The sequence below is a fragment of the Odocoileus virginianus genome, chromosome 20, assembly GCF_023699985.2.
Source record: "Odocoileus virginianus isolate 20LAN1187 ecotype Illinois chromosome 20, Ovbor_1.2, whole genome shotgun sequence".
In the NCBI taxonomy this organism is placed as follows: domain Eukaryota; kingdom Metazoa; phylum Chordata; class Mammalia; order Artiodactyla; family Cervidae; genus Odocoileus; species Odocoileus virginianus.
Window position 1 is genome coordinate 41,558,409 of NC_069693.1, and position 27,659 is coordinate 41,586,067.

Here is a 27,659-nt window from a genome sequence, read left to right on the forward strand (position 1 = left end):
TAAGCACCAATATCTTCAGGAAGATTTACAAACAACCATTGGCAGTCATTACTTCTATGGAGTAGACTGGTGGTATGAGCAAGAAGAATTTGTTCCTTATACCTTTTCATACTGTTCGTACTTTGACTACCCTGACTGCTAGGAGAAGGCATGTTACTTTTTTTTTAAGGTAAAAATTCACGTAGAAAAACATTCACCATTTTAACCATCTAAAAGTGTATAATTCAAGGGCATCAGGGCCTGAGGGGCATTCACAGTATTATGCAGCCATCAATTCTCTCTAGTTTGAAACATCTTCATCACCCCCAAAATGAGTAATAACTCTCCCACCCCACCCAGAGTCTAGAAATCATTCATCTGCTTTGCATCTCTATGGATTCATCTTTGGATATTTCTTATAAACAGAATCATAAAAGTGTGGCCTTTCTGCCTGGCTTCTTTCACTTAGGATAAGATTTTCAAGGTGCATCCATATTGTAGCATGTATCATTCCTTTCTATGACTGAACAATATTTTATTGTATGAATATTCTACATTTAGCTTTTCTGTTCATCCACAATGGGCATTTGGTTTGTTTCCAATTTTTGGTTATCACAAACAGTGTTGCTAAGGACATTTGTTTACATGTTTTTATTTGAATAATTCTTTTTAGTTCTTTTGGGTCCCTACCTGGAGTGGAATTGTGGGGTCATATGGTAATTCTATGTTTCAACTTTTTGAGGAGCAATGTTACTTTTTATTGTATTTAAACATTTAGCTCCCTGCCATAAATGAGACCAGTATATGACAGGATCTTGAAAGATCTTTCAGTCTGGTCTCTCTGACAATGGGCAGTATTTATCATAGTTAAAGTAGTAATTTAGGTTTAGCATTATATTTTGTCTCAGGGTCTATGAGATATCATGTATAAAATGGAAAGTCCAGTGCTCATATTGTTGACTGAAAGAGCGCATCTCAAAGGATACAAGTATTCTTTTGTAACTGGAGAAGGAAATGGCAACCCACTCCAGTATTCTTGCCTGGAGAATCCCATGAACAGAAGAGCCTGGTGGGCTATAGTCCATGGGATCACAGAGAGTCAGACATGACTGAGTAACTAACAGTTATTCTTTTGTAACATTAATACCCTTAGATAAGATGCCATCCAATAAACACTAATTACTCAAATTTTAGAAATATTGTTTATTTAAAAAATAGTGACTACTTCACTCCCATTAGGATGGCTATTATCAAAGCATCAAAAATAGAAAGTGTTATCAAGGATGTGGAGAAATTGCAACCTTTCACTCTTGGTGGGGATGTAAAATGGTGCAAACTGTTGTGGAAAACATTATGGCGGTTCATCAAAAAACTAAAAATAGGACTACCGCACTGTACAGCAATTCCACTTCTGGATATATACTCAACAGAACTGAAGTCAGAGACTTGAGCAGATATATATATACACTCATGTTTATAGCAGTATCATTCACAATAGCCAAGAAGTGGAAGCAACCCAAGTATCTGTGAACAGACAAATGGATTAAAAAGAAAAAAAGATACATGCTCAGACATAGATAAACCTTCAATACATAATGTTAAGTGAAATAAATCAGTCACAAAACAACAAATATTATGATTTCACGTACATGGAGGTACCTAGAGAATGTCAAATTCATAGATTCAGAAAGTAGAACAATGCTTGTCAGGGGCTGTGGGGTGAAGGGAGTTAATATGTAACAGTATGGAGTTCTGGTTGAGGAAAGTGAAAAAAATCTGAGTTGGATGGTGGTGATGTTTCCACAACAATGTGAATGTCTTTATGTCTCTGAACTGTACACTTAAAAAGAGTTAAAATTATACATTCACATTATATTTAAATATATTTTAAAAATATATTTATGTATATCTTACCACAAAAAAAGAAGAGGAACATACAAACACACAAATAAAAATAACTACTGATCTCCTGGTAAGGACACTAAAGGTACATAGTGAACATTACATATAAAACATAGTCCTTGATTTGATAGGACTTACTATCTAGTAGGGGAGAAAAACAACAAAAAATGTAAAAATTCAACATACACATTCCCTTAGACACATACCCATCTTAGTCTTTTGCCATCACAAGCACTGCTGTAAAGAAGATCTTCATAAGAGCCTATGCCACTCTACCTCTTAAAAACAGGTCTTTTTTTTTTTTTTTTTAAATTTTTGGCTGTGCTGGGTCTTCGCTGCTGCTCAGGTTTCTCTCTAGTTGCAGTGCACGGCTTCTCATCGCGGTGGCCTCTCTTATTGTGGATAACCGACTCCAGAGCCCAGGCTCAGCTGTTCAGGTGCAGGGGACCAGTTTCCCCGAGGCATGTGGGATCCTCCCAGATCAGGGATCAAACCCATGTCCCCTGTATTGGCAGGCAGATTCTTTACCACTCAGCCACCAGCGGAGCCACCAAAGCAGGTCTTTTAATAGCGACTTTACTTTTATTCTTCTAAATCCCCAGACCTATGCAAGTAATCATCAAGGTGATCCCTCTTAACAGATACAGAAATGGAGGCACAATTATTTATTTATTCATTTACTTTTGGCTGCGCTCTTTGTTGCTGCTCGAGTGCTTTCTCTAGTTTGGGTGAGCAGGGGCTGCAGGCTTTGCATTCTCGTGGTTTCTCTTGTCGCGAAGCATGGGCTCTAGGACGCCTGGGCTCAGTAATTGTGGCATAAGGAGTTGTCCAAGGCATGTGGAATGCTCCCAGACCAGAGATCCAACCTGTGTTCCCTGCATTGGCAGGCAGATCTCCAACCACTGGACCACCAGGGAAGTCCCAGGCACAGTTTAGACAAGAAAGTTTTATTCCTGTTATCTCTCTTGGATTGAAACATTACTTTTCAAACTAGGTGTGTAGCTTTGATTTTCTGCTATGTCATTTCCTCTCATTCTTGTTAGACAAGAACTTACCAATTAGCTTTTCAAAAGCAATTTCACATGTAGTTCAGCGAGTATTTCCATCCACACATTCAAAGATTAGGTCTCAAAAATCAGCTTTGAAGTTAGTTGCTTGAACCTCAGAATCCACCAGCCATTTTGAGCTTTAGGATGAAAGATTTCCCTGTTGAATTTGCTTCCCCTATAATTGCCAATGACATGACAAGTTGTGGGGAGTGCCATCATACTTTCCCACTAAGTATTTTGTAACCCCTTTTTTTTTTTCAAATAGCTATCTTAATTTGATCCTAAGTTGATGGAAATGTAATTTAATCAATCATCAAATTAATTTCTGTTAAATAGAGATTTGGGCTGGCATAAGCAATTTTTATGCAGGAGACCAGAGTTTGACCCCTGGGTCAGGAAGATTCCCTTGTGTAGGAAATGGCAATCCACTTCAGTATTCTTGCCTGGAAAATTCCATGGATGGAGGAGCCTGGTGGGCTACAGTCCATGGGGTCACAGAGAGTCAGACACAACTGAGAGACTTAATTTTTGATATCTGCAGAAGGAAATTAGTTTGATAAATAGAAATGAGAATTCTCTTCTGTCCTAAGGCAGGGAATCTAAGATCATCATCCTGCACGCTGACCAGCACCGCTCCATGGCTGTGGCTAATGCATAAAACTCTCACACACCAAGAATGTAAATTTATAAACTTATGGATTTTACACACAGTTTTTTCCCCTGAAACACAACTTAAATATTGTGTTGCTTTGGGTTCTCCCAGAAGCAGGCACTGAGCCAAGGTTTCAAGTGCAGACAGTTTATGTGGGAGGTGATCCCAGGAGACACCAGTGGGGAGCAGGAAAGCCAGACGGGGAAGAAAGGCAAGTGAAGGGTTTGTTTTCAAGCAGGGTACCAGTGTGAGTAACTAAAACTTAACCCTACTGCAGCACGCAAGGACCTCGGAGCCACCCCATCCAGGGTCAAGTGTGCTGGGTCATTATTACACCTCCTCCTGTCAATCATCGATGGAGAGGTTGGGGAGGGGGAAGTTTCCTCCATGCCTGTCATGCTGGGGCAAAGAAAGACCTGGGGGCCAAGCAAATCCTCAGGCAAGGAAAGGAGGGGGCTGGCATCTGGAAATGAGGTGGGTGTGCACCAAATGGGCAAGGATGAGGGCTGATCTGCTCGACAACATCACCATATCTGTCCTCCTAAAACTTCTAAGCAGGATTAGTTGCCTCTTTTCTCCTGTTTCTTCCAGAATTTATTCAGCTGTCCAATGTCATTACACAGCACAGAACCTCACACACCTCTCATTCTCTACAGGGACCCTTCAGCCCCCAAAGGCAGAACAATGACTTCCTGCCCAAGCAGGAAAGGCACAGGTGAGCGCTACAAAACATGAGGCTTCCAGATGCCTAGTTCTTTCTAAAGCCCTCTTTAAAGCAATGAAAAACCCTAGAATGCAGGATGTCTCTCTGGTTCCTGGTTGCTATTCTTCTTTCCAAATATAAAGAGAAGAAATCTGGGCTGATTTATGGAATTAAAAATATAATGTTCCAAATAAAAGTATACATCATCTAGTGGTAAGTACCAAAAAAGAAATATACAGCAGAGGAAGGCAGTATAGTATGCATCAGGTATGCTATTTACTCTATTTTTTTTGGCTGAGCCAAACAGCTTGCAGGATCGTAATTCCCTAACAAGGAATTGAAGGTAGCCTCAGCAGTATAAACACCTAGTCCTAAAGGTAAAGAATTTGCCTGCAACGCAGGAGACACATGAGACATGGGTTCAATCCCTAGGTCCAGAAGATCCCCTGGAGTAGGAAATGGCAACCAACTCCAGTATTCTTGCCTGGAAAATCCCACAGACAGAGGAGCCTGGTGGGCTCCAGGCCATGGGATTGCAAAGAGTCGGACACAACTGAGTGACTAAGCAACAACAAAACTATTGGATTGCCAGGGAATTCCCAAAGGTATGCTATTTTAGATGAGGGGCGTGGGAAGGGACATCGTTATATATGTTATATATAATATATATTAGTCACAGTTACTAAAAGATAAGAAATGTGTATATATATATATATATACATACACATATGATGTATTGTTATTATGTATTATAATTATATATAATGTACCATATATGTACAAGTGTGTGTGTATATATACACATATGTGTGTGTGTGTGTATATATATATACACTTCTTATCCTTTAGTAATTCAAGTTCTAGGATCTTGTGCATAGATGTTTGTGTAAGTACTAGAATATTCACTTCAGCAGTGTCTGTAGCAGCCAAAGACTGGAAGCAGTCTAGCCATCTATCTAGATAAGAAACATTTGTATAGCTTTTAATATGTGTCAGGCACTGTTCTGTGTTTTTTATAGACATTAACTCACTTAAAACTCAACAGAAAACCTATTAAGGGTCTAATGTCATTACTCCCTTTTTCAGATGAGAAGACTGAGGCACAGAAATTAGGTTATTTGTCCAACTTAGCACAGTGAGAAAGTGGTAGAATCGAGATTCAAGCCCAGGCTATCCAGCGTCAGAGTTTGAACACTTGACCTGGATGCTATCTTCTCCTCTGAGGGGAGATTAATTAAATCAAGGTTCCAACTCTTCAATAGAATTCTAAGGCATTGCTTTTTTAAAAAATGGGGGAACCTCACTGGTGGTCCAGTGGTTAAGACACTCAATGCAGGGGGCATGGGTTCAATCCCTGGTCAGGGAACTAAGATCCCACATGCCGCGAAGTGCAGACCAAAAAAAAAAAAAAAATGAAGGCAGTTTTATAACAGTTGATATGGAAATATCTTGAAGATATTAGCTAACAGCATGAAGATACTGAACATGTGAAAACTACACTAACATTTTTACAAAACAGGGGAAGAACACGTGTACGTGCTTTATCAGTTAGACAGCAGTTCTATAAGGATGCGTGTTAAAACAGAAGGGGTACACTTTTGTGGGGAGAGGAACTGGGAGATAGAAACATTTTCAAAGACTTTTCTGGCATTGTTTAATTGCTTATCATGCACATGTAATACCTATTTTATTGACTATAACTTGAAAAAATTGAGCAAATTCCCTGGCAGTCCAGTGGTTAAGACTGAGCGCTTTCACGGCTGGGACCCAGGTTCAGTCCCTGGTCAGAGAACTAACATCCTGCGAGCTGCACAGTCTGGTCAAAAATTAAAAGTTTTTAAATTAAAAAAAAATTAAAATAAATATAATAAAAACTGAAAGAACATAAAACTTCTGCCAATAGAGCAATGGAAAATGTCATCTGAATTTTTTTAAAGATTTATTTGTTTGTTTATTTTATTTTTGGCTGTGCTGGATCTTTGCTCCCTCTCATGGGCTTTCTCAAGTCGCAGTGAGTGGGGGCTATTCTTTGTTGCATTGTGCAAGCTTCTCATTGCCGTCACTTGTTGCGGAGCACGGGCTCTAGGCATTGGAGTTTCAGTAGCGGCAATGCAGGGGCCCACAGTAGTGCTGTGTAGGTTTAGCTGCCTTGAAGCATACGGCATCTTCCTAGAGCAGGAATCAAATCCACGTCCTCTGCGTTGGCAGGTGGATTCATAACCACTGGACCACCAGGGAAGCCCTCATCTTCTGAAACTTTTCAGAACTTACTTTATACTTCAAGGTCAAAGTAAGAGACCCAAGGTGAAAACTTCGTTAAATTTCATAGGACTTAAAAATTTTTGAGTGACTTATCAGCTTTACTTTTATCAAATTGTGAAATACATTAAATTCATGAGTAAATTTTAATGAAAATAATTGCACAATATGGAGTTATTTCCTTAGAGTGCATAATGTTTTTAAAACGACCATGATGCCAAACTTCTTTTCTGACTTTGTACACTAACCTTTGAAATAAAAAAAGAAAAAGAAAGGCGACTATCTCCAACACCTTTGTGAAATCATTTTGGCTCCATGTTCAGCATCTATTCCACTATCTGTAATTTAAAATCTCATGGCCTAAAAATGAATCCACTATCCTTTTAATTCAATAGCACTCAGTCCCCCCAAAAATCTTCATTTCTTCCTATTTTACTTGAATAACTTTAATTATCTTTATGTTAAGTAAACTCAGGAAATTGGTTCCTACAAATGAGAGTAAGAAAGTATTTTTTCCTGGTTTTGTTAATAGTAAATGAAAGTAATTGAAGACTATAACTCCTTTATTCAAAAAGAATTTGGTCTTTTCAAGGACAGGCATACATTGCTGAAAATGTTAACATTTTAGGGCAACTGTGTTCTCATAATTAGGATTCCTACAGGAGATTAGGGACGATAAAAATATGTTTAAGCAAATACTGGAAACTACTTGCTTATAATGTCTCACTCTGCCTAGAAAAAAATGACTCAAGTTAATTCTGTTCATTAAAATAAGAAAATGCTCAATTGAGGGGACCAAAATAGTTTCAATGAAAGATATAAATTTCTTTAATAGGGCAAAATTTGAGAATCTTCCATTATATGAAGATATGACATTATCCTGGTTAGATAGTAAAACTAAGAAGGGATAAGATTAAAAAAGCATTTACTAAGACTTTGACATTCTCCATGTTTGTTACCAACAGAAGCAGTAAGCAGGTTTTGAGGTTTGGAGAGAAAAAAACCAACTTCTTTAAAAGGGAAATTAAGATTTTCTAGATTTTGCCTCCTCGACCTAAGGTACAGGTATGTTCTACCTAACTTAGGTCTTGCTTCTACTCTTGAAAAACAGACCACGATTCAATTAGTTCCATAAGCTGGAAACCAGGATCATTCTTGGATTTTCTTTTGCTCTATCATCCATATCCAATGCACTTCCCAGGTGGCTCAGTGGAAAAGAATCCACCTGCCAAGACAGGAGATGCAAGTTTGATCCCTGGGTCAGGAAGATACCCTGGAGAAGGAAATGGCAACCCACTCCCGTATTCTTGCCTGGTAAATCATGGACAGAGGAGCCTGGTGGGCTACAATCCATGGGGTCACAAAAGAGTCAGACCAGGCTTGGCAACTGAGCATGCTCACACACCATATCCAGAGCATCGCCAATTCATTCATTCATTGATTTAAGTGAACAAGGATGGCTCCTTCCTTCAATTGCTGCCTCCCTTCACAAATCTTTCTAAAGACTGGTCTCTGCACCAGCTTCATTTCCTCACATTCCCCTAGCTCTGCCCAGGCTGACGTCTGACCTGATCACTCCACGGAAACAGCTCTTGCTACTGACACTGATGACTTCTGAGTCACAAAACCAGTGGCTGCTTTTCATCTCTCCTCCTTCTGGACCTTAACCACATTCCACGATCTTAGCCCCTTCCTCCCGAAAGCATTTCCTAGTGCCCCTGTCTTCGCGTTCATCTGGTTTTTCTCCTAGCTCTCAGGTTACTCCTGTGTATCCAGGTAAGACGACCCTTGACCTCACTATCTACAGCAAGTCTCTTACAGCCTCAGAGCAGCGTTCTCTCTACAGCACTTTTCACTTTTATAATTTTACATTGACTATGTCTGCCTTCTACGAATCCATAAGCTCTGTGCAGACATTTTCCTTACCTTGGTGTCCTCAGAGCAGAGTGCTTGGGATACAGTCAGGAAAATGCTAACATTCAGATAAAGAATGAAGTGCTATGAAGGAAGGGTATATAATACAAGACCCTCTGAGTGTCTAGATCTTGTCTGGAGGATTTGTGAGTTTCCCTGTGAAACTGCTATTTGGCTGACTTTGAAGGATGAATAGGACTTAACTAGATTAAGGGGGGAAAGCAATCAGATGGTAGGTTTGCATACACATGTGATACCAAGGGACATGGTGCATTCAAACAACCAAATAAAGGACAAGAAGGTTGAAACTTAGAGAACAAGGCAGGAGCAGGAGCAGAACAAGGTAGTAGAGCAGGAGAAATGAGAGGGCCAAGAGGACCAGACTGTGTAGGGGATTATGGTTGGGGTGACCCTTTAATTTAACGTTTAAACTGAAGAACTTTGTTTTCCCCAATTTAAAAACATTACTTTCCTAAGTTTTAATTTTGATATCCTGATGCTGGGAAAGATTGAAGGCAGGAGGAGAAGGGGACAACAGAGGATGAGATGGTTGGATGGCATCACCAATTCAATGGACATGAGTTTGAGCAAACTCCGGGAGATAGTGAAGGACAAGGATGCATGGCGTGCTCTAGTCCATGGAGTTGCAAAGAGCTGGACACAACTGAGTGACTGAACAACAACAAATTTTGATACTATTCCAAACATAATGAAAAAAGTGCAAGAATAGTTCAGAGAGGTCCCATGTAAACTTTACCTAACGCACTGTTTATATTTTGCCCCATTTGCTTTATTTCTCTCTATATTTATATACAAATGAATTTTTTTTTTCTTTGAATCATTTGAGAGTAAGTCAGAGGGCTTCCCTGGTGGTTTAGATGGTGAAGAATCTGCCTGCAATGCAGAAGACCTGGGTTCGATACCTAGGTTAGGAAGATCCTCTGGAGAGGGGAATGGCTACCCTCTCCAATATTCTTGCCTGGAGAATCCCATGAAGAGAGCAGCCTGACGGGCCGCAATCCTTGAGGTCACAAAGGGCCATACATGACTGAGTGACTAAGACACACACAGAGACATTTTGCACATTTACTTCTAAATGATTCAGTGTGCATTTCCTAAGAACAAGAACATCCCCTTTCACAATCACAGTGATCAAATGAGGACATTTGACAGTGATAAAATACTATTATCTAGTTCACATGATACGTTCAACTTGGTCACTTGTCTGTTACGTCCATTATAGATGCTTCTACCCTGGTCCTAGACCCTATTCTGAATCTTACACTGTATCATTAGTTTCCTTTCATCTTAAGCCAGAGCACTTCTGATAGTCAAATAGAGTCCTATTAGTAATTATGCTGGACTCGTAGGCAAACCTGGGCATGTAATGACACTACTTGCAGGTGATGGCAAGGATTTCAAGCTTTATCTTCTAAGTAATGGGAGCCACTGAAGTATTAAGAGTAAAAAGCAAGGAAGCAACATGAGTTCACTCATGTTTCAAAAAGACTAATCTCACTCCAGTGTGGAGAAAATATAACAATGGAGCAATATTTGTTTAATAAAACATTAAATGTTGAATGAATAAAAGAAATCTATTAATAGACAATTGCATCTAGCTCATCATTGCTAATTTATTAGAGAAATGCAAATCAAAACTGCAATAAGGTATCACCTCACACTAATCAGAATGGCCATCATTAAAATGTCTACAAATAAATGCTGGAGAGGGTGTGGAGAAAAGGGAACCCTCCTTTTCTTCTTTTCACTATTGGTGGGAATGTAAATTGGTGCAGCCACTATGGAAAACAGTATGGAGGTTCCTCAAAAAACTAAAAATAGAGTTGCCATATGATCTAGCAATCCCACTCCTGGGCATATATCCAGACAAAACTATAATTTGAAAAGATACATGTATCTTTATGTTCATAGCAGCACTATTCACAGTAGCCAAGACACAGAAGCAACCTAAATGTCCATCCACAGATGAATGGATAAAGAAGGTGTGGTAGAATACTTGTTGTTGTTCAACAAGTAGGAATACTTGTTGTTCAGTTGCTAAGTCATGTCCAATTCTTTGTGACCCCAGGGCTATAGCCCACCAGGCTCCTCTACCCATGGGGTTTACCAGGCAAGAATACTTGAGTGGGTTGCCATTTCTTTCTCCAGGGGATCTTTCTGACCCAGGGATCAAATCCATATTTTCTGCATTGGGGCGGATTCTTTACCTACTCAGCTATAAAAAAAGAATGAAATAACGCTATTTACATTATTGCAAATTGCAATCTACAAAACAGAAATAGATGCCCAAATATAGAGAACAGATTTGTGGTTGCCAACAAAGAGGGGAGGTGGGGGAGAAAAGGATTGGGAGTTTGAGAATAGCAGGTTCAAACTGGTGTATATAGAATGGATAAACAACAAAGTCCTGCTATATAACAGAGGGAACTATTTCAATATCCTGTGATAGGCCATAATGGAAGAGACTATGAAAAAATGTGGATATATATACAACTGAGTCACTCTGCTATATGGCAGGAATTTTTTTTTTCCCATTTATTTTTATTAGTTGGAGGCTAATTACTTTACATCATTGCAGTGGTTTTGTCATACATTGAAATGAATTAGCCATGGATTTACATGTATTCCCCATCCCGGTTACAATTTTAAAAAAATTCAATAGACAATTGAATCTAGCAGTGTTCAGAATACTTTTTGACTTAAAGTTGGAAGCGTAAGCAACTCAGTATAAAATCACAAAACTCAACCTAATGTCCATGGGCAAGTTGAAAAATCCAAAACCAACCTCTACTCTGATGCAGAATAAAGGTACATATGTTTAAAAACATGACCACCAATTCTTTGCTATTCCATTCTTAAAGATGCGGAACTTACTGTCCCCCTCCTGAGTACAGTTGGATTCAGTGGCTCACTTACAACAAATGGATATGGCTGGAGTGACGGTGTGCTACTGCTGAAAAAAGTTTATTTAATTTCGAAATTCTATCGAAGTAGAGTTGATTTACAATGTTGTGTTAATTGCTGTATAGCAAAGTGATTCGTTATATGTATACATATTCTTTTTCATATTCTTGAAAACAGATTATAAAAGGCATCACAGCTTTCTCCTTCTCTCTCTCTTGGAATATTGACTCTGGGGAAAGCCACTTGCTGTGTCATGAGGATGGAGGCTGACTGCCAATAGCCAAGTGAATGGGCCACCTTGGAAGAAAGACTCCAGCACAGTCTAGCCTTCGGCTGACTGCAGCCCTGGGCAATATCTTTACTGCAATCTTGTGAGACCCTGAGGCAGAACCACCCAGCTAAGCTGCTTCTGAATTCTTGATCCACAGAAACTGTGAGGTAATAAATTTTGTTGCTCTAAGCTATTAAATTTGGGATAACTTGTTACACAGGAGATAACTACTAATGCAGTGCATTTATTTGAAGGGTCTATGATTTTCATCAGACTGTCAGCATAATTAATGACCTGGAAAAGGCTACGAATTACTACTGTATAATAAGTACTAGATTTCTAAAAATCTCTGGTCTCCATCTTATAGTTCTTTGGGGTTTATTTTTAATACAAGTTTGGGATTGCTTCCAACAAATGAGGAGATTCAATTCTCCAAATCACTGGAAGACTCAAAAGAATGTTTAAAAGTGCTGTCTCAAGAACAGGCCTAGAGATGCAACTATCCATTCCACATTATATATGAAATAGACAAACTACAAGGTCCTACTGTGTAGCACAGGGAACTATATTCAATATCCTATGATAAGCCATAATGGAAAAGAATTATTAAAAAGAATGTATAAATATGTTTATATATGTGTGTGCATATGTGTGTGCTCTGTCATGTCCAACTCTGCGACCCCATGGACTGCAGCCTGTCAGGCTCCTCTGTTCATGGAATTTTCCAGGCAAGAATACTGGTTGCCATCTCCTTCTCCAGGGGATCTTCCCAACCCAGGGATCAAACCTGCATCTCCTGCATTGGCAGGCAAATTCTTTGCCATTGAGCCACCGGGGAAGCCCATGTCTGTGTGTGTGTGTCTGTGTGTGTGTGTGTGTGTGTCTGTGTGTCTGTGTGTGTGTGTCTGTGTGTGTGTGTGTGTATGTATAAATCACTTTGTTGTACAGCAGAAACTAATACAACATGTAAATCAACTATACTTCAATTTTAAAAAAAAAAGAAGAGGCCTATAAAAAAGCAAACCACCCCAATCTATCAGGCTGAGATCTAACAGACTCTCAGGTGGAAATGAAGTGATTTTTCCTGTTCAAGAAGCAAGGTTTACCCTCAGACCTAATCACGATTCTGACATGATACCTCTGAATTACTGTTAAAGAAAAAAGCCAAGCTGCTGAACATTGTGTTCCTGTTGCAGAAAGAGTATAGTCATGTAGGTATAGATGGATGTGCCCAGAAAAGTATTAGAAAGATCAGGGGTTTTAGGTTGCAAGCAGCAGAAACTGAGAGTGACTATTAAAAAGAGTTTATTCAGAGAGACTCACAGACTTAGGAACAAACCTATGGCTGCCAGGGGTTAGGGATAGTTAGGGAGTTTAGGATGGACACATATACATGGATGCATTTAAAATAGATAACCAACAAGGGCCTACTGTACAGCACATGGAACTCTCCCCAGCGTTATGTGGCAGCTCGGATGGGAGGGGAGTTTAGGGGAGCATGGATACACACATGCGTATGTATGGTTGAGTCCCTTCACTTCACCTGAAACTATCACAACATTGTTAATTGGCTATACCCCAAGACAAAATAAAAAATTTAAAATGAAAAAAAAAGCTTATTATTCTTATTCTTTTATTCTTATTATTCTAGGGTAGCTCACAAAATTAATGAGAGGGCAGGAGGATCAGGTTCTGGAAATGCACAGCACACAAGGGACCCCGTGCAGTCATAGGAACCGTCTAGTGAGAAACTGCCTCCCCAAAGAGAACACCATTGTGACCTCAGGCCTCTTGTTCCTGCTGGGAATATCTCACTAACCCTCGACTTTTCATTGGCTCCACAACAGTCCAAGTCCTAGGGCAGAATCAACCAAAGGACCAAGAATTTCTTTGGCAGCAGACAATCAATCACTACCACAGTCCAGTTAAAACAGAAATAAAGGCTTATAAATAAATAAGATGAATGCTTAGAAATAAAAACAAATGCTTAGAAATAAATCTAGGCATACAATGAGGTACCACTTCACACTAATCAGAATGGCCATCAAGGGAACCCTCTTTTTCTCACTGTTGGTGAGGAGGTAAATTAGTGTAACCACTATGGAAAATACTATGGAGGTTCCTCAAAAAACTAAACATAGAGCTACCATATGACCCAGCAGTCTCACTCCCGGGCATATGTCCAGACAAAAGTATAATTTGAAAGGACACAAGCATCCCTATGTTCATAGCAGCATTATTCACAGTAGTCAGGACATTCAATGTTCATTAAGAGATGAATGGATAAAGGAGGTGTGATACATATATACAATGGAATATTACTAGACCATAATGAAGAATGAAATAACACCATTTCCAACAACATGGATGGACCAGAGATTATCATACGATGTGAAGTAAGTCAGAAAGAGAAAGACAAATACTATATGATGTCATTATACGTGGAATCTAAAACATGACACAAATGAGCTCATCTATGAAACCGAGGCAGACTGATATACACAGAGAACAGGCTGCCGTTGCCCGGGAGGAAGAGTGGGGCACGGAAGGACTGGGAGCTCGAGGTTGGCAGATGCAAACTCATACATACAGGATGGACAAACAACAAGGCCCTACCATATAGCACAGGGAACTATATTCAATATCCTGTGATAAATCATAATGGAAAAGAATATGAAAAATAATATATACATGTATAAAATGGAATCACTTTGCTGTCCAGCAGAAATTAACACGGAATAATTTTTAAAATAAATAAATCTAAGCGCTAACAAGATAGAGACAATGATAAGTCAGACTTTATTTTGAAGGGGAAAGAATATAGGGACTAACAGTACTCTACAATTCCATATTTTTGAAAAATAAAATGGCAAGGAAAGGAAGTGTTCTGGTCCTAAAAGAAGATGTTTTAAAATAGTATAATACAACTTTATTGCTGCTGAACACAAAGAGTTTCTGGATATGGAGATGAGAGTGCTAACATGGCCCATGTTCTATATATGAGTTAAATTAGGCATAACTGGTGCTTCACAGATAATAGCACTTTTTTGTTGTTGTTTTTTTTTACAAATTTGCTCACTCTGTGTCTGTGTCACATTTTGGTAATTTTCACCATATTTCAAAATTTTCACTATTGTTATATTTTTATGGTGATCTGTGGTCAATGATCTTCGATCTTTACTACTGTAATTATTTGGGGCACCATGAACCACACCTAGATAAGATCAGTTCAGTTCAGTTCCTCAGTCGTGTCCAACTCTTTGCGACCCCATGGACTGCAGCACGCCAGGCCTCCCTGTCCATCACTAACCCCCGAAGCTTGCTCAAACTCATGTCCATTGAGTTAGTGATGCCATAAGATAAGATAATAAACTTAATAAATGTTGTGTGCTCCCTTTATTTAAAAAAGATGATTTATCTAATTTTTGGCTGTGTTGGGTCTTAATCACGGTGCTTGGGATCTTCACGGCAACACCGGCTTCTCTCTAGCTGTGGCACACGGCCTTAGAAGTTGCTGCACAGAGGGTTAGCTGTCGCACAGCACATGGGATCTCGGTTCCCTAACCAGGGGTCCAACCCATGGCCCCCACATTGGAAGGTGGATTCTTAACCACTGGACCACCAGGCAATTCCCAAGTTTTGTGTGTGTTCTGACTGCTCCACCAATGGGCTGTTCCATGAACTCTCTCTCTATTGGGCATCCTTATTCCCTGAGACAAAACGATACTGAAATTAGGCCAATTAATAGTCTTAACTAGTCTCTAAGTGTGTAAGTGAAAAGTAGAGTCACACATCTCTCACTTTAAATCAAAAGTTAGATTAAGCTCAGTAGAGAAGACCCTTCTACTTAGAAAAGACCCTGATGCTGGGAAAGATTGAAGGCAGGAGGGGGAGGGGGCAAGAGAGGATGAGATGATTGGATGGCATCACTGACTCAGTGGACATGAGTTTGAGTAAACTCTGGAAGATAGTGAAGGACAGGGAAGACTGGTGTGCTGCAGTCCACGGGGTCACAAAGAGTCGGACACAACTTAGTGACTAAAAACAGCAACAGTGAAAAAGTCAGGTGAAAGCCAAGACTGGCCAACACTCAGGCTCTTGCACCAGTTAGCCAAGTTGTGAATGCAAAGGAAAAGGGCTTGAAGGAAATTCAAAGTGCTACTTCAGTGGACACAGGAATGTAAGGTCAAAGAGCCTTATAGTTGAAATGGAGAAAATTTTAGTGATCTGGATAGCAGCTCAAACCACCCACAACATCCCTGTAAACCAAAACCTAATCCAAAGCAAAGCCCTAACTCTATAACTCTGTGACTCCTGAGAGAGGTGAGAAACTGCAGAAGGAAGTTAGAAGGCAGCAGAGGTTGGTTCATGAGGTTTCTGGAAAGAAACCCTCTCCATCACGTAAAAGAGCACGCTGAAGCAGCCTGTGCTGCTGTAGGAGCTGCAGCAAGTTTATCCAGAAGACTCAGCTCTCAGAGTTAATGAGGGGTGTGTGTGCGGTCAGTCACTCAGTCATGTTCAACTCTTGTGACCCCATGGACTACAGCCCACCAGGCTCCTCTGTCCATGGAAGTGGCGACACTAAACAACAGGTTTCCCCTAGAGATGAAACATCCTTACACTGGGAGAAGACGCCATCTGGGACTTATAGCTGAAGAGGTTATGTCAATTCCTGGTTTCAAAGCTTCAAAGGGCTGGCTGACTCTCTTGTTAGGGGCTAATACAGCCGGTGACTTTTAAGTTGAACCCAATACTCCTTTTTCATTCCTAAAGTCCTAGTACCCTTAAGAATTCTGCTGAATATACCCTACTGGTGCTCTGTAAGTGAAACAATAAAGTCTAGATGACAGCACATCTGTTTAAAACATGGTTTACTGAATATTTTAAGCTCATTGTTGAGACCTACTGCTCAGAAAAGATTTTTCAAAATATTAATGCTCATTGACAATGCACCTGGTCACTCAGAGCTCTGATGGAGATGTACAATGAAATTAATGTTGTTTTCATGCCTGCTAATGCAACTTCTACTCTGAAGTCCATGGATAAAGAGTAATTTTCACTTTCAAGTCTTATTATAAGAAATAGATTTCATAAGGCTATAGCTGCCAGAGATAGCAATTCCTCTGGTGGACCTGGGCAAAATAAACTGAAAACCTTGTAGAAAGGACTCATCATTTTAGATACCATTAAAAACACTCACAGTAAAAAAACAAACAAACAAAAAAAAAAACACTCATGGTTCATGGGAAGAGGTCAAAATAGCAACATTAACATGAGTTTTGGAGAAGATGACTCCAACTCTAATGCATGACTTTGAAAAGTTCAGGATTTCAATGAAGGAAGTTATTGCAGATGTGGTGGAAATAGCAAGAGACCTAGAATCAGAAGTGGAGTCTGCAGATGTGACTGAATTGCTGCAATCTCATTTTAAAACTTTTAATGGATGAGGAGTTCTTCTCGTTGATAAGCAAAAACTTAGTTGACATAGTAGGAACAAGGTTTGAGAGGACTGACTCCAATTTTGCAAGAAGTTGTGTGGCTAAAAAGCTATCAAACACCTTTGCATGCTATAGAGAACTTGTTTGCGAAAGAAAGAGGCCATGATGTTTCCTTGGTGACTTAGAAATTGCCACAACCGCCTCAAAGCTTCAGCAACCACTACTCTGATTGGTCAGCAGACATCAGCATCAAGGCAAGAACCTCTCCCAGCAAAAAGATTACAACTCCCTGAAGGCTCAGATGATGGGTAGCATTTTTATTAGCAATAAAGTATTTGAAAATTAAGGTATTGCACACTTAATAGACCATAGTACAGTATAAGCATTGGGAAATAAAAAATTCGTGATTCACTTTATTGTGATGCTTGCTTTAATGTGGTTGTCTAGACCCAAATCTGCAATGTTTCTGAGGTCTGCCTGTACAATCAAGTATTGGTCCATGCAATTTCAAAAAGGCAGGGAGCAAGGCTACAACAGAACTGGCTGAACAGAAACGCTTAAGAGATAAGAAACTTTCTCAATCTTGATAACTCAGAGGTATTTTTTTGACAGGCTAGATAAAGGCCAAAGATAAAACTACAGATAAAGAAATGTAATTACATGACTAATATTTCAAAATCAACTCTATCTTAAAATGAGTTTCCATGTTACAGAAAAAGACAACTAAAGCAGTGATTTTTATTTCCTTGGATAGCATGCCATGGCAGGCTGGACACTTAAAGGTATCTTCTAGAACAAAGGCTGTCACATAAGCTTGAATACTGCAACTATTAAAAACAGTGTATCTTTTTAATGGACTATTCTGGATAATTTGCAAACAACTGTATTTTAAAGCAAATTTTTTCCTTCAGGAAAAAAAACTATAGTTTCTATTTTGCTGTGCTGTGAATAATATTCATATGCTTACTGAGTTAGTATATAAACAGCTGTACATTTAATCTTTTCCTATCTTTCCTGTTGTTCAGAGTAGCAAAATTAAATGATAGCAGTGCAGACTATTAATGCCTCAGAGCCTAAAAAACTGGGGGGATGGCACATTTCCAATGTAATAACTCACATTCTACTGTTTCATAGAATGATTTTGCATTGAACAACTACTGCAAAAAGCTTGCTTAATAAGACAGAAAATCACTAACATCTATTTGACAAATTTAGTTATTGAGAGCCTACTGTGAGCTAGGCCCTGTGCTAGATATTTCACATAATGTTTATGGGTTAGAAAGTGTGGGAAAGATGACAAAATTGGAAATTTTATTCTCTCTGAAAATGAATATATGCTATAAATATTTGATGCAGGGAGAACTCTGAAACTTTTCTTCACTGAAAGAATTTGTCTCTCAAAACCACAATGAGCCTTACACCTGCTAGAATGATTTTCAAAAAGATAAGAGATAAGTGTTGGTGAAGATGTGGAAAAAAGGGAATCTTTGTGCAGTATTGGTGGGAAAGTAAATTGGTGTAGGTACTATTGAACACAGTAGGGAGGTTCCTCAGAAAATTAAAAATAAAACCATCACATGATCCAGAAATTCCTACTCTGGGTATACATCTGAAGGAAACAAAATCACTGTAGGAAAAAGATAACTGCACTGCATGTTTATTGCAGCCTTATTCATAGTAGCCAAGACAGGGAAACACTAAATGTCCATCAGTGGATGTATGGATAAAGAAAATGTAGTGTATATACACAATGGGATATTATTCAACCATAAAAAAGACAGAAATCCTGCCATTGGTGACAGCAAGGATATACTTTGAGGATATTATGCTAAATGAAAGAAATCACAGAAAAACAAATACTGTATGATCTCGCTTATACGTGGAACCTAACAACCAAACAACCAAACTCATAGAGAAGAGAGAATAGATTGTCAGTTGCCTTGAGGCAGGGGGCTGGGGTTGGGAGCTGGAGGGCAAGCAAAATGGGTGAAGGTAGTCAATTATAAATTATTGGGCATGTAATGTACAGCATACTGACTACAGTTAATATCGTATTGTACAGTTGAAAGCTGCTGAGAAAGCAGATCCTAAAGAGTCTTACCACAAGGTGAAAAAAATGTAACTATGTGAGGTGATGGATGTTAGTTAACTAAAGTCCTATGCTGGGTATTGGGCCTTTTAACAGATCAACTGAGATCTACGGTAGGGAAATTTTCAAATCTCCAACTCCTCTGGTCAGGCAAGTGGACAGACAATGGACCTGGGAGAGGGGCCGTGCGCGCAAACTCCCTCCCTTTGATCCACCCGCCACCTGCTTCTTCAAGGACACTGGTAATGACGCTGGAGATTCGAGGAATTAAGATGTCTTTTTTAAAAATTAATTTTTACCGGAGTAGTTGCTTTACTGCTGTTAGTTTCTGCTGTGCAGCAAAGTAAATCAGCTGTATGTTTACATATGTCCCTTTTCTGGGATTTCCTTCCTGTTTAGGTCACCACAGAGCACCGAGTCAAGTTTCCTGTGCCATGCAGTAGGCACTCATGAGTTACTTTATGCATACTATTCATAGTGGATATATGTCAATCCTAATCTCCCAATTCATTCCATCTCCCTTTATAAATCCTGTTTTTAATAGCACACATATATTCAAAGCAAGATCCATTAACAAGCAGACACCCAGGAATAGGGTTATCTGGTATTTTAAAAAAGATTTTGCAAGACATAAAGCTTTCAATTTAAAAATTATTTATTAAAAAACATATTCTCCCAATTTTGATTGCATTTCAAATTAAATAAGGAGTGATGTCACAAATCAATGGATTAGATCCTTTTGTACAGAGGGTGATGATGGCCTCATTAGCGAGGAGTATAGTCTACTAAATAGTGGAATATGAATCCAACTCATTCCCCTCTTCATGAAAGGTAGGCATAATTGATAGATCTCATACCAAAAAGTTATAAAGCATGTTTTCATATTTCAGTTAAATATTTAGTTATTATAAAATGATATTGGCTTAAAAAAGCATCCAAGTTATGCTCTGGATTTTCTTCTGCAAAATTCAAGGGAACATGATTGTTTGGCAGTGTCTTCACTGCTCACGAAGAAGCACCTGAGATTCACTGTGTTTCCAACCTTTGGGTTTCCAGTGATTAAAACATGCTAGAAACGTGAGAGCACTAGAAATGCCACACAGATCCCAGAGCTTAAAAAAAGAGTTTCTGACATGTCCTGGAGTTTTTATCAACTTCAAATTAATACACAGAACACCAAGTCATTAAAAAAAAAAAAAATGACTTTCAGAAAAAACACCCTGAAAGGAAACCCTCTAGTATTCTTCACTGTTGAAAACTTTGGGGTGAGGACTGGTCTCTTTCAATGGTTCAAGTAGTCAGTCTTTTCTCAACAGTTTCTTGATAAGCGACAAATCTTCTCAAATTCATCTTCACGTTGTCAAGAACACACAGCTGATCTGGACTGTATTTAGTTCTCCCTTCTTTTCGTATCTGCCAAAAAAATATCATATGAGATTTGGTATCTACCACTAACTCCTTTAAATAAGAAAGCATTTAATTTGGGGTGTATTTATTTTTAGAACAAACAGTTGCCAGAAATTGGTGGAACATTTTCACTTCCAAGGTGATGGAACACAGTATATGAGCTGTAACAAAGATAAATTAGATCATGCAACTTTTATTTATTTTTTATTTATTTCTGGCTGTGCTGGGTCCTCGTTGATGTGCGCAGGCTTCCTCTAGCTGCAGCAAGCAGGGGCTACTCTCTAGTTGCGGGACATGGTCTTCCTGTTGTGGAGGTTTTTCCTTTTGCAGAGCACGGGCTCTAGGGTGCACAGGCTTCAGTAACTCCAATGAGGGGATTCAGCAGCTGTGGTGCACGGGCTTGGTTGCCTCTCGGGATGTGGGATCTTCCCCGACCAGGGATTGAACCCATGTCCCCCGCCCTGGCAGGAGGATTCTTAACCACTGGCCCACCAGGGAAATCCTATGCACCTTTTTAATGATACTTACAAGAAAAACTGAATTGTAGACTTTGAAAAGAATGAGTATTATGGTATATGAACTAACCCCCACCTCTAATCTTGAGCTGTTGCTGCTGCTGCTAAGCCGCTTCAGTCGTGTCCGACTCTGTGCGACCCCACAGACGGCAGCCCACCAGGCTCCGCCGTTCCTGGGATTCTCCAGGCAAGAACACTGGAGTGGGTTGCCATTTTCTTCTCCAATGCATGAAAGTGAAAAGTGAAAGTAAAGTCGCTCAGTCATGTCTGACTCTTAGCGACCCCATGGACTGCAGCCTACCAGGCTCCCCCGTCCATGGGAGTTTCCAGGCAAGAGTACTGGAGTGGGGTGCCATTGCGTTCTCTGCTAATCTTAAGCAGTAGTTCTCAAATTTTAGCATTTGAAAAAGTCAAAGTGAAAGTTGCTCAGTCGTGTCCGACTCTTTGTGATCCCATGGACTATAAAGGCCAGAATACTGGAGTGGGAACCCATTCCCTTCTCCAGGGGATCTTCACATCCCAGAGATCGAACCCAGGTCTCCCGCATTGCAGGTAGATTCTTTACCAGCTGAGCTACCAGGGAAGCCCAAAAATACTGGAGTGGGTAGCCTAACCCTGCTCTAGGGGATAGTCCCGACCCAGGAATCAAACTGGGATCTCCTGCATTGCAGTCAGATTCTTTACTAGCTGAGCTACCAGACAAGCCCATTTGGAAGACTTATTTAAAAAACAGATTGCTAAAGCTCCAATACTTTGGCCACCTGATGCAAAGAGCCAACTCATTGTAAAAGACCCTGATGCTGGGAAAGAGAGGGCAGGAGGAGAAGGGGACAACAGAGGATGAGATGGTTGGATGGCATCACCAATTTAATGGACATTAATTTAGGCAAACTCAAGGAGATAGTGAAGGACAGTGAAGCCTGGCATGCTGCAGTCCACAGGGTCACAAAGAGTTGGACATGACTAAGCGACCAAGCAACAAGGCCGGTCCACATAGTTTCTGATTTCTGATAGGTCTGGAGTTCTGCCTGAGAATTTGCATTTACAACAAGTTACCAAGTGATGCTGGCACTGCTGATACAGGGCACTTTTGAGGATGTCTGCTCTAGAGAAGTTTTTTAGTAAAATGCATTGTGCTGTGTTTAAATGCAATTTGGGGCTAAATATAAACCAAACAGCCTTTAATGCAACTGTGGTTTCATTTTCAAAAGACAGTCATATAAAAAACTGCATGCTGCCATTCTGGCTAACAAAGACACTTCATCAGGGCTTTATAGCTTTGAGAAAAGAAAAACACTCGGTTAAATAGCACTATCACTGCAATGCATACTAGGTAGGCAAATCAATCAGAACAATGGACTTTCCAGAGATGAAGGGTTATTCTCCTAGTTCACAGTTTACATAACTGCTCTCTAGCATTTGCTTCCGCAGAGTCTGATGACTCTTAACCACATCTGCTTTCCCAGGGGCTTCAGGGAAAGGAGATATTTTCTCTTTTCCCTTCAGCCTCTTTTTTCAGAAGTTTAGAGGGCCTGTGACCTTTAAGAACAATGTGGACACCCTCCATGTACTGGTTTAGAAATGTCTCTAGGAGACACTGTGAAGTAAAAGCACATAAACTACAAGGCTGTGAATATATTATGCTATCTGTTGGATAATAAAGGGAAAAAATACTAACGTACATTTGTCTTTGTGCAGAGAAACACCACTCAGTTTGGTTACCCACAAGGCAGGCTGGGAACAGGTGGGAATAAAACTTCTCACTGCTTAAAAAATAAATACCAAGGGAATGTCCTTGGAGGTCCAGTGGCTAAGACTCCATGCTCCCAATGCAAGGGGCCCAGGTTTGATCCCTGGTCAGGGAACTAGATCCCACCTGCTGCCAACTAAAGATCCTGCATGCCACAGTGAAGACTGAAGATCCAGTGTGCCCCAACTAAGACACTGAGCAGCCAAAACAAACAAAAAAAAAACACCCCAAAACAAAAAATAAACCTGCCAGGTTGTGGGGAGGGTGAAATGGGTGAAGGTGGTCAAAAGGCACACACTTTCAGTTCCAGATGACCCCTGAACACTGCAGGGGTTAGGGGTGCCAATTCCTTACCCCCTTGTTGAAAATCCAAGGACAAGTTCACTGTTGGCCAAGATCCAACCAACTGCAGATCCTATAGTACTGCAGTATTTACCACAGAAGAAAATTCATGTATTTAAGTAGATCTGCACAGTGTCATTCAAGGATAAACTGTGTAAGTGAAGTAAGTCCTGAGGGTGTAATGCAAGGTGACTACAGTTAACAACATTGTATTATATATTTGAAAGTTACTAAGAAAGTAGATCTTACAAGTTTTCATTACAAGAAAATAAATTTATCACTATGTGTGGTGATGCATGTTAACTACATTTATTGTGGTAATCATCTTGCAATTTATATACATATCCAATCATTATGTTGCACACCTAAAACTATGTTGGAGTACGTCAATTATATCTCAAAACAAAACAAAACCCAAACCAACAAAGCTGGAAGCTTAAACAAAGCAAAATTAAGAGCAAACGGATTAATTTTTCTCCCTCAAGACTGAAGTCACCTATTAGTGAAGCTTAACTCAATATCAGCCACTATATTACAATATTTTTAAATGTAAGATGTCAAAACATGAAAATGTTACAAAACAAACCAGTTATTAATGTCCCTAAATGAACACTGATATACCTGTGAGAATGTGCATGGCATGTGTGGCTATTTTTTTTTCTTCTGGGAAAGAAAACTATTTTTAACACCTTAAAAAAAATTCAAAATTTTACATTTCTAGACATACAATCATTTTACCAAAAACTTGTCACAGAGTTCTGCCTATGGGAATTGAATTCTGCCTTTGACGCTTGTTAGAGAAAAGAAATACACACTGGAAAGCAACAGAAGTAGGCTAATTTCCCATTAAAACCTCTACTTTCCTGACAGAGATTTAAAGGCAAAAGTTTAATTAAAAATGTAAAGTAAAAAAACACAAATATTTTTATTTCTCAAAATGAAATATATAGATTTAGATAAGAGGAAAGTTGGCCAACTTAAATTTGTAAATATGTGATCAAAGGCTGTTTTTAACATTTTTCATTGCTTTCCCCCAACCACCAAACCAGTTTTTTTAAATTATCTTTTTGACTCAAAGTTAACTTTGATGCCTCTGATGAATCAGTTGATCAATAAAAAGGCAAACGAAGGTAGCTACATTCTCCATTATAGGCTGGCTTAGAGTTTGTTTGCCTTTTTTTTTCCAGAGGACCAAAGGGAAATAAATGAAGTCAGCCTACAACACATTACATGATATAAAATAAATTTAACACTGTCTCTGAAAGTGCTTTGCAGGCCGGACTGCAGTGCTTACACATAAGTACTGTTAACATTGCTAAACCGCTGCAGAGAGAGGAACTTGTCCACACCATTTTGGCTCAAGTCACAGTGATTCAACAGAAAGGGCTCAGCCGCCCTGACTCAGCCGACAAGCATTTGCACAGAACCGGGGATGAAGTGCTATATGCATCACCAAGACTGCAAGCAGGGAGCCACACACACCCTGTCCCACAGAACGCTGAGACGTCACCATTTCTAAATAAACCACTTGTTGTTTAGTTACTAAGTCGTGTCTGACTCTTGTGCAACCCCACGGACTGAAGCCTGCCAGGCTCCTCTGTCCATGGGACTTCCCAGGCAAGAATACTGGAGTGGGCTGCCATTTCCTCCTCCAGGGGATCTTCCCACGTCTCCTGCGTTGGCGGGTGGACTCTTTACCACTGAGCCACCAGGGAAGCCAAATAAAACGTTACATACCTTCATTTTGAAGACTGGCTGGAATTCTTTCAGAGTAGACAACAATTTAATTTGAACTGAGGCCATTTCAGCTTCTTTACCATCTGCAAAAACGTCAAAGAGGGCATCCAAGGCCTCCCCTGCTACCACGAGACAGGGGTCTTTGGTGGCAACCTCAAGCAGAAAGTACCCGATAGTCTGGAGAAAACAAAATAAAGCAAAGGATCGTCCAATATTCGAAGTCAGTTTTCAAAATAAACACTAACTCTAAATGTGACAACAGTTCACGCATAAAGTTTTACATACAAATGCTAGGGAAAAGTTAACACTTTTAAAAGACTAAAGACTTAACATATATTTACAAAAATACTAAGTATAATGTAAGCAAGATAAATTCAAAACCTTAGTTTATATTAGTAAATAAAGTGAATTCAGATCCATAAATGACATATGAAAGACTGATACTGGAAATTATTAAATTTTCCCTTCTATCTATCTCCATCAAGAAGGCTTTTCCCATGGTGTCAAATGCATATAAATATTATCAGTAACAAAAAACCTCCTGCTTTTTAAATTATATGAGAAACACTCAATTAAAAAAATAAAGAACATATAATCTCATTTTGCTTCACTGTGACGATTTTTAACATCCATTCATTTTCTTATCATTAGCTAGCTAAGGAACAAACTATTCCCAATCTGTGAAGAACCAGTCGAGTTAAGTTAGTTTATTTTGGTTGTTTTGCTTCACCATTTACATCTTTCAGGGCAATGCGCACACCGGTTATCACGGGTGAGAGAGTGCAAATGCTGTCTGAAATGCAGCTCTACTGAAAGCAGCAGGGTGACTCTGGGCCCTTGGTACTCACTCTGGACCTCCATTTTCTCATCTAAATTTAAGTGGTCAAGAAAACCTCTAGGAGAGTTTTTAAATTTAATATCCCACTGGGACTTCTCTGGCGGTACAGTGGTTGAGAATCCGCCTGCCAAAGCAGAGGACACAGGTTCAGTTCCTGGTTTGGGAAGGCCCAACACGCGGGGGAGCAGTTAGGGCCGTGCGCCAGAACCACGGAGTCTGCACTCTCGACCCGGGGGTCACAGCTACTGAAGCCCGTGTGCCCAAGAGCCCGCGCTGTGCACCAAGAGAAGCCCTTGCGCCCACTCACTGCAACTAGAGAAAGCCCACATGTACCAACGAAGACCAAGCACAGCCAAAAATATAAATAAATACCCCAATTTAATATCCTATTATAAACATGAAATGTACAGCACCAGCTATGAAGTAGTCTTACTGAAAAAGTTAACCTGAATCTAACCCAGCCTTTAGATCTAAGTTCCACTCTGCAGGAAATTCAGAAGATAAAGGAACAAACTTAACGCCACAAGGAGGCAACAGGACAAATCCACAAGGCCGAACACTAGGAGCCAACTGACCCAGAAGCTGAGGGAGAAAGAGGTAGTGTGGAGGTACTAGACGGGGCAAAGCTGTCCATGAAGACAGACTTAGAAGACCCCAAACCAAGCACAACATGGAGACCTGACTTAGAGCCTGCTTTAAACAGACAACCTGTAAACAGTTATCTTGGGAACAACTGGAAGAATCTGAATATGGACCAAGTGGTAGACATATTAAGAAGTAATTGTGTATGGCATAATAATGGTGGCTATACAAAAAAACTGTCTTTATTTTTAAGATGCACATACTGAACAATAAGGACACAATACCAGGATGTCATTAATTTAACACATTCAGCAGAGGAACTACTTTAAGTACATATGATAGAAAACTCATAACTGCTAAATACGCTTGATGGCTATACAAAATTCACTGCACTTTCTACTTTTCTTCATGCTTGAAAATGTGACTAAATAAAAACATTTTGGAAACCTTACGTTATGCCTGAGAAAAACTTGCTGTTCCTCTAAAGTGGACCTTGGACTTTACAGTCTTAAGGGGTGGGAAGTGACTACACTTACATGTGCTCACTGGCACATGTGCACCTGTACAGAGCGATACAGCCGTGCTCTCTCACTCAGGGTCTGTGTATTAGAATCTCTGGAGTGACACAGAAGGAGTGGGGAACTGTGACTGCCTCTCTGGAGTGGAACTAGGGGACTGGCACTGTAGGAGTGATGTGCCTTAGCTTCCCTGGTAGCTCAACTGGTACAGAATCCGCCTGCAATGCGGGAGACCTGGGTTCGAACCCTGGGTTAGGAAGATCCACTGGAGAAGGAAGAGGCTACCCACTCCAGTATCCTGGCCTGGAAAATTCCCTGGGCTATACAGTCCATGGGGGTCACAAAGAATTGGACACAACTGAGCAACTCTCACTTTCAAATGGCTTGGATGTGCACATATCATCTTTTTGAAACAGGCTTCTAAGAAATAGCAGTCACACTGTTAAGCTCTTAGCAAGTTAAGAAGTATTTTAGGGGCTTCCCTGGGGGCTCAGCGGTAAAGAATCTGCCTGCCCGTGCAGGAGACACGGGTTCAATCCCCGATCTGGGAAGATCCCACATGCCCTGGGGCAACTAAGCCCATGCACAACTATTGAGCCTGTCCACTGCAACCACTGAAGCCCACAAGCCCGGAAGCCTGTGCTCCACAAGAGAGAAGCCTGTGTACCGCAACTAGAGAAAAAGCCTGCCCAGCAAAGAAGACCCACTACAGCCAAAAATAAATAAATAAATTATGTAGAAAAAGGAACTAATTTATAATAACCAGTTTACTACCCACTACCAGTAATC

General features: G+C 39.9%; 1 protein-coding gene across 4 annotated transcripts in view; it reads right to left on the reverse strand.

Annotated features, from left to right (window-relative positions):
- Positions 1 to 27,659, reverse strand: part of HEATR3 (HEAT repeat containing 3) — a 72,817-nt gene that overhangs the window by 16,600 nt on the left and 28,558 nt on the right. For 3 of the 4 annotated variants that reach the window (XM_070451335.1, XM_020909984.2, XM_020909985.2), the window contains 2 exons: positions 24,933 to 25,109; positions 19,819 to 20,594 (listed from right to left, as the gene is read on the reverse strand). In XM_070451335.1, the coding sequence (XP_070307436.1) occupies positions 20,472 to 20,594; positions 24,933 to 25,109 (300 nt within the window). In that variant the 3' untranslated portion in view covers positions 19,819 to 20,471. Of the gene's footprint in view, positions 1 to 19,818; positions 20,595 to 24,932; positions 25,110 to 27,659 lie in introns of those variants that run through there. The other variant, XM_070451336.1, reaches the window with a different exon arrangement.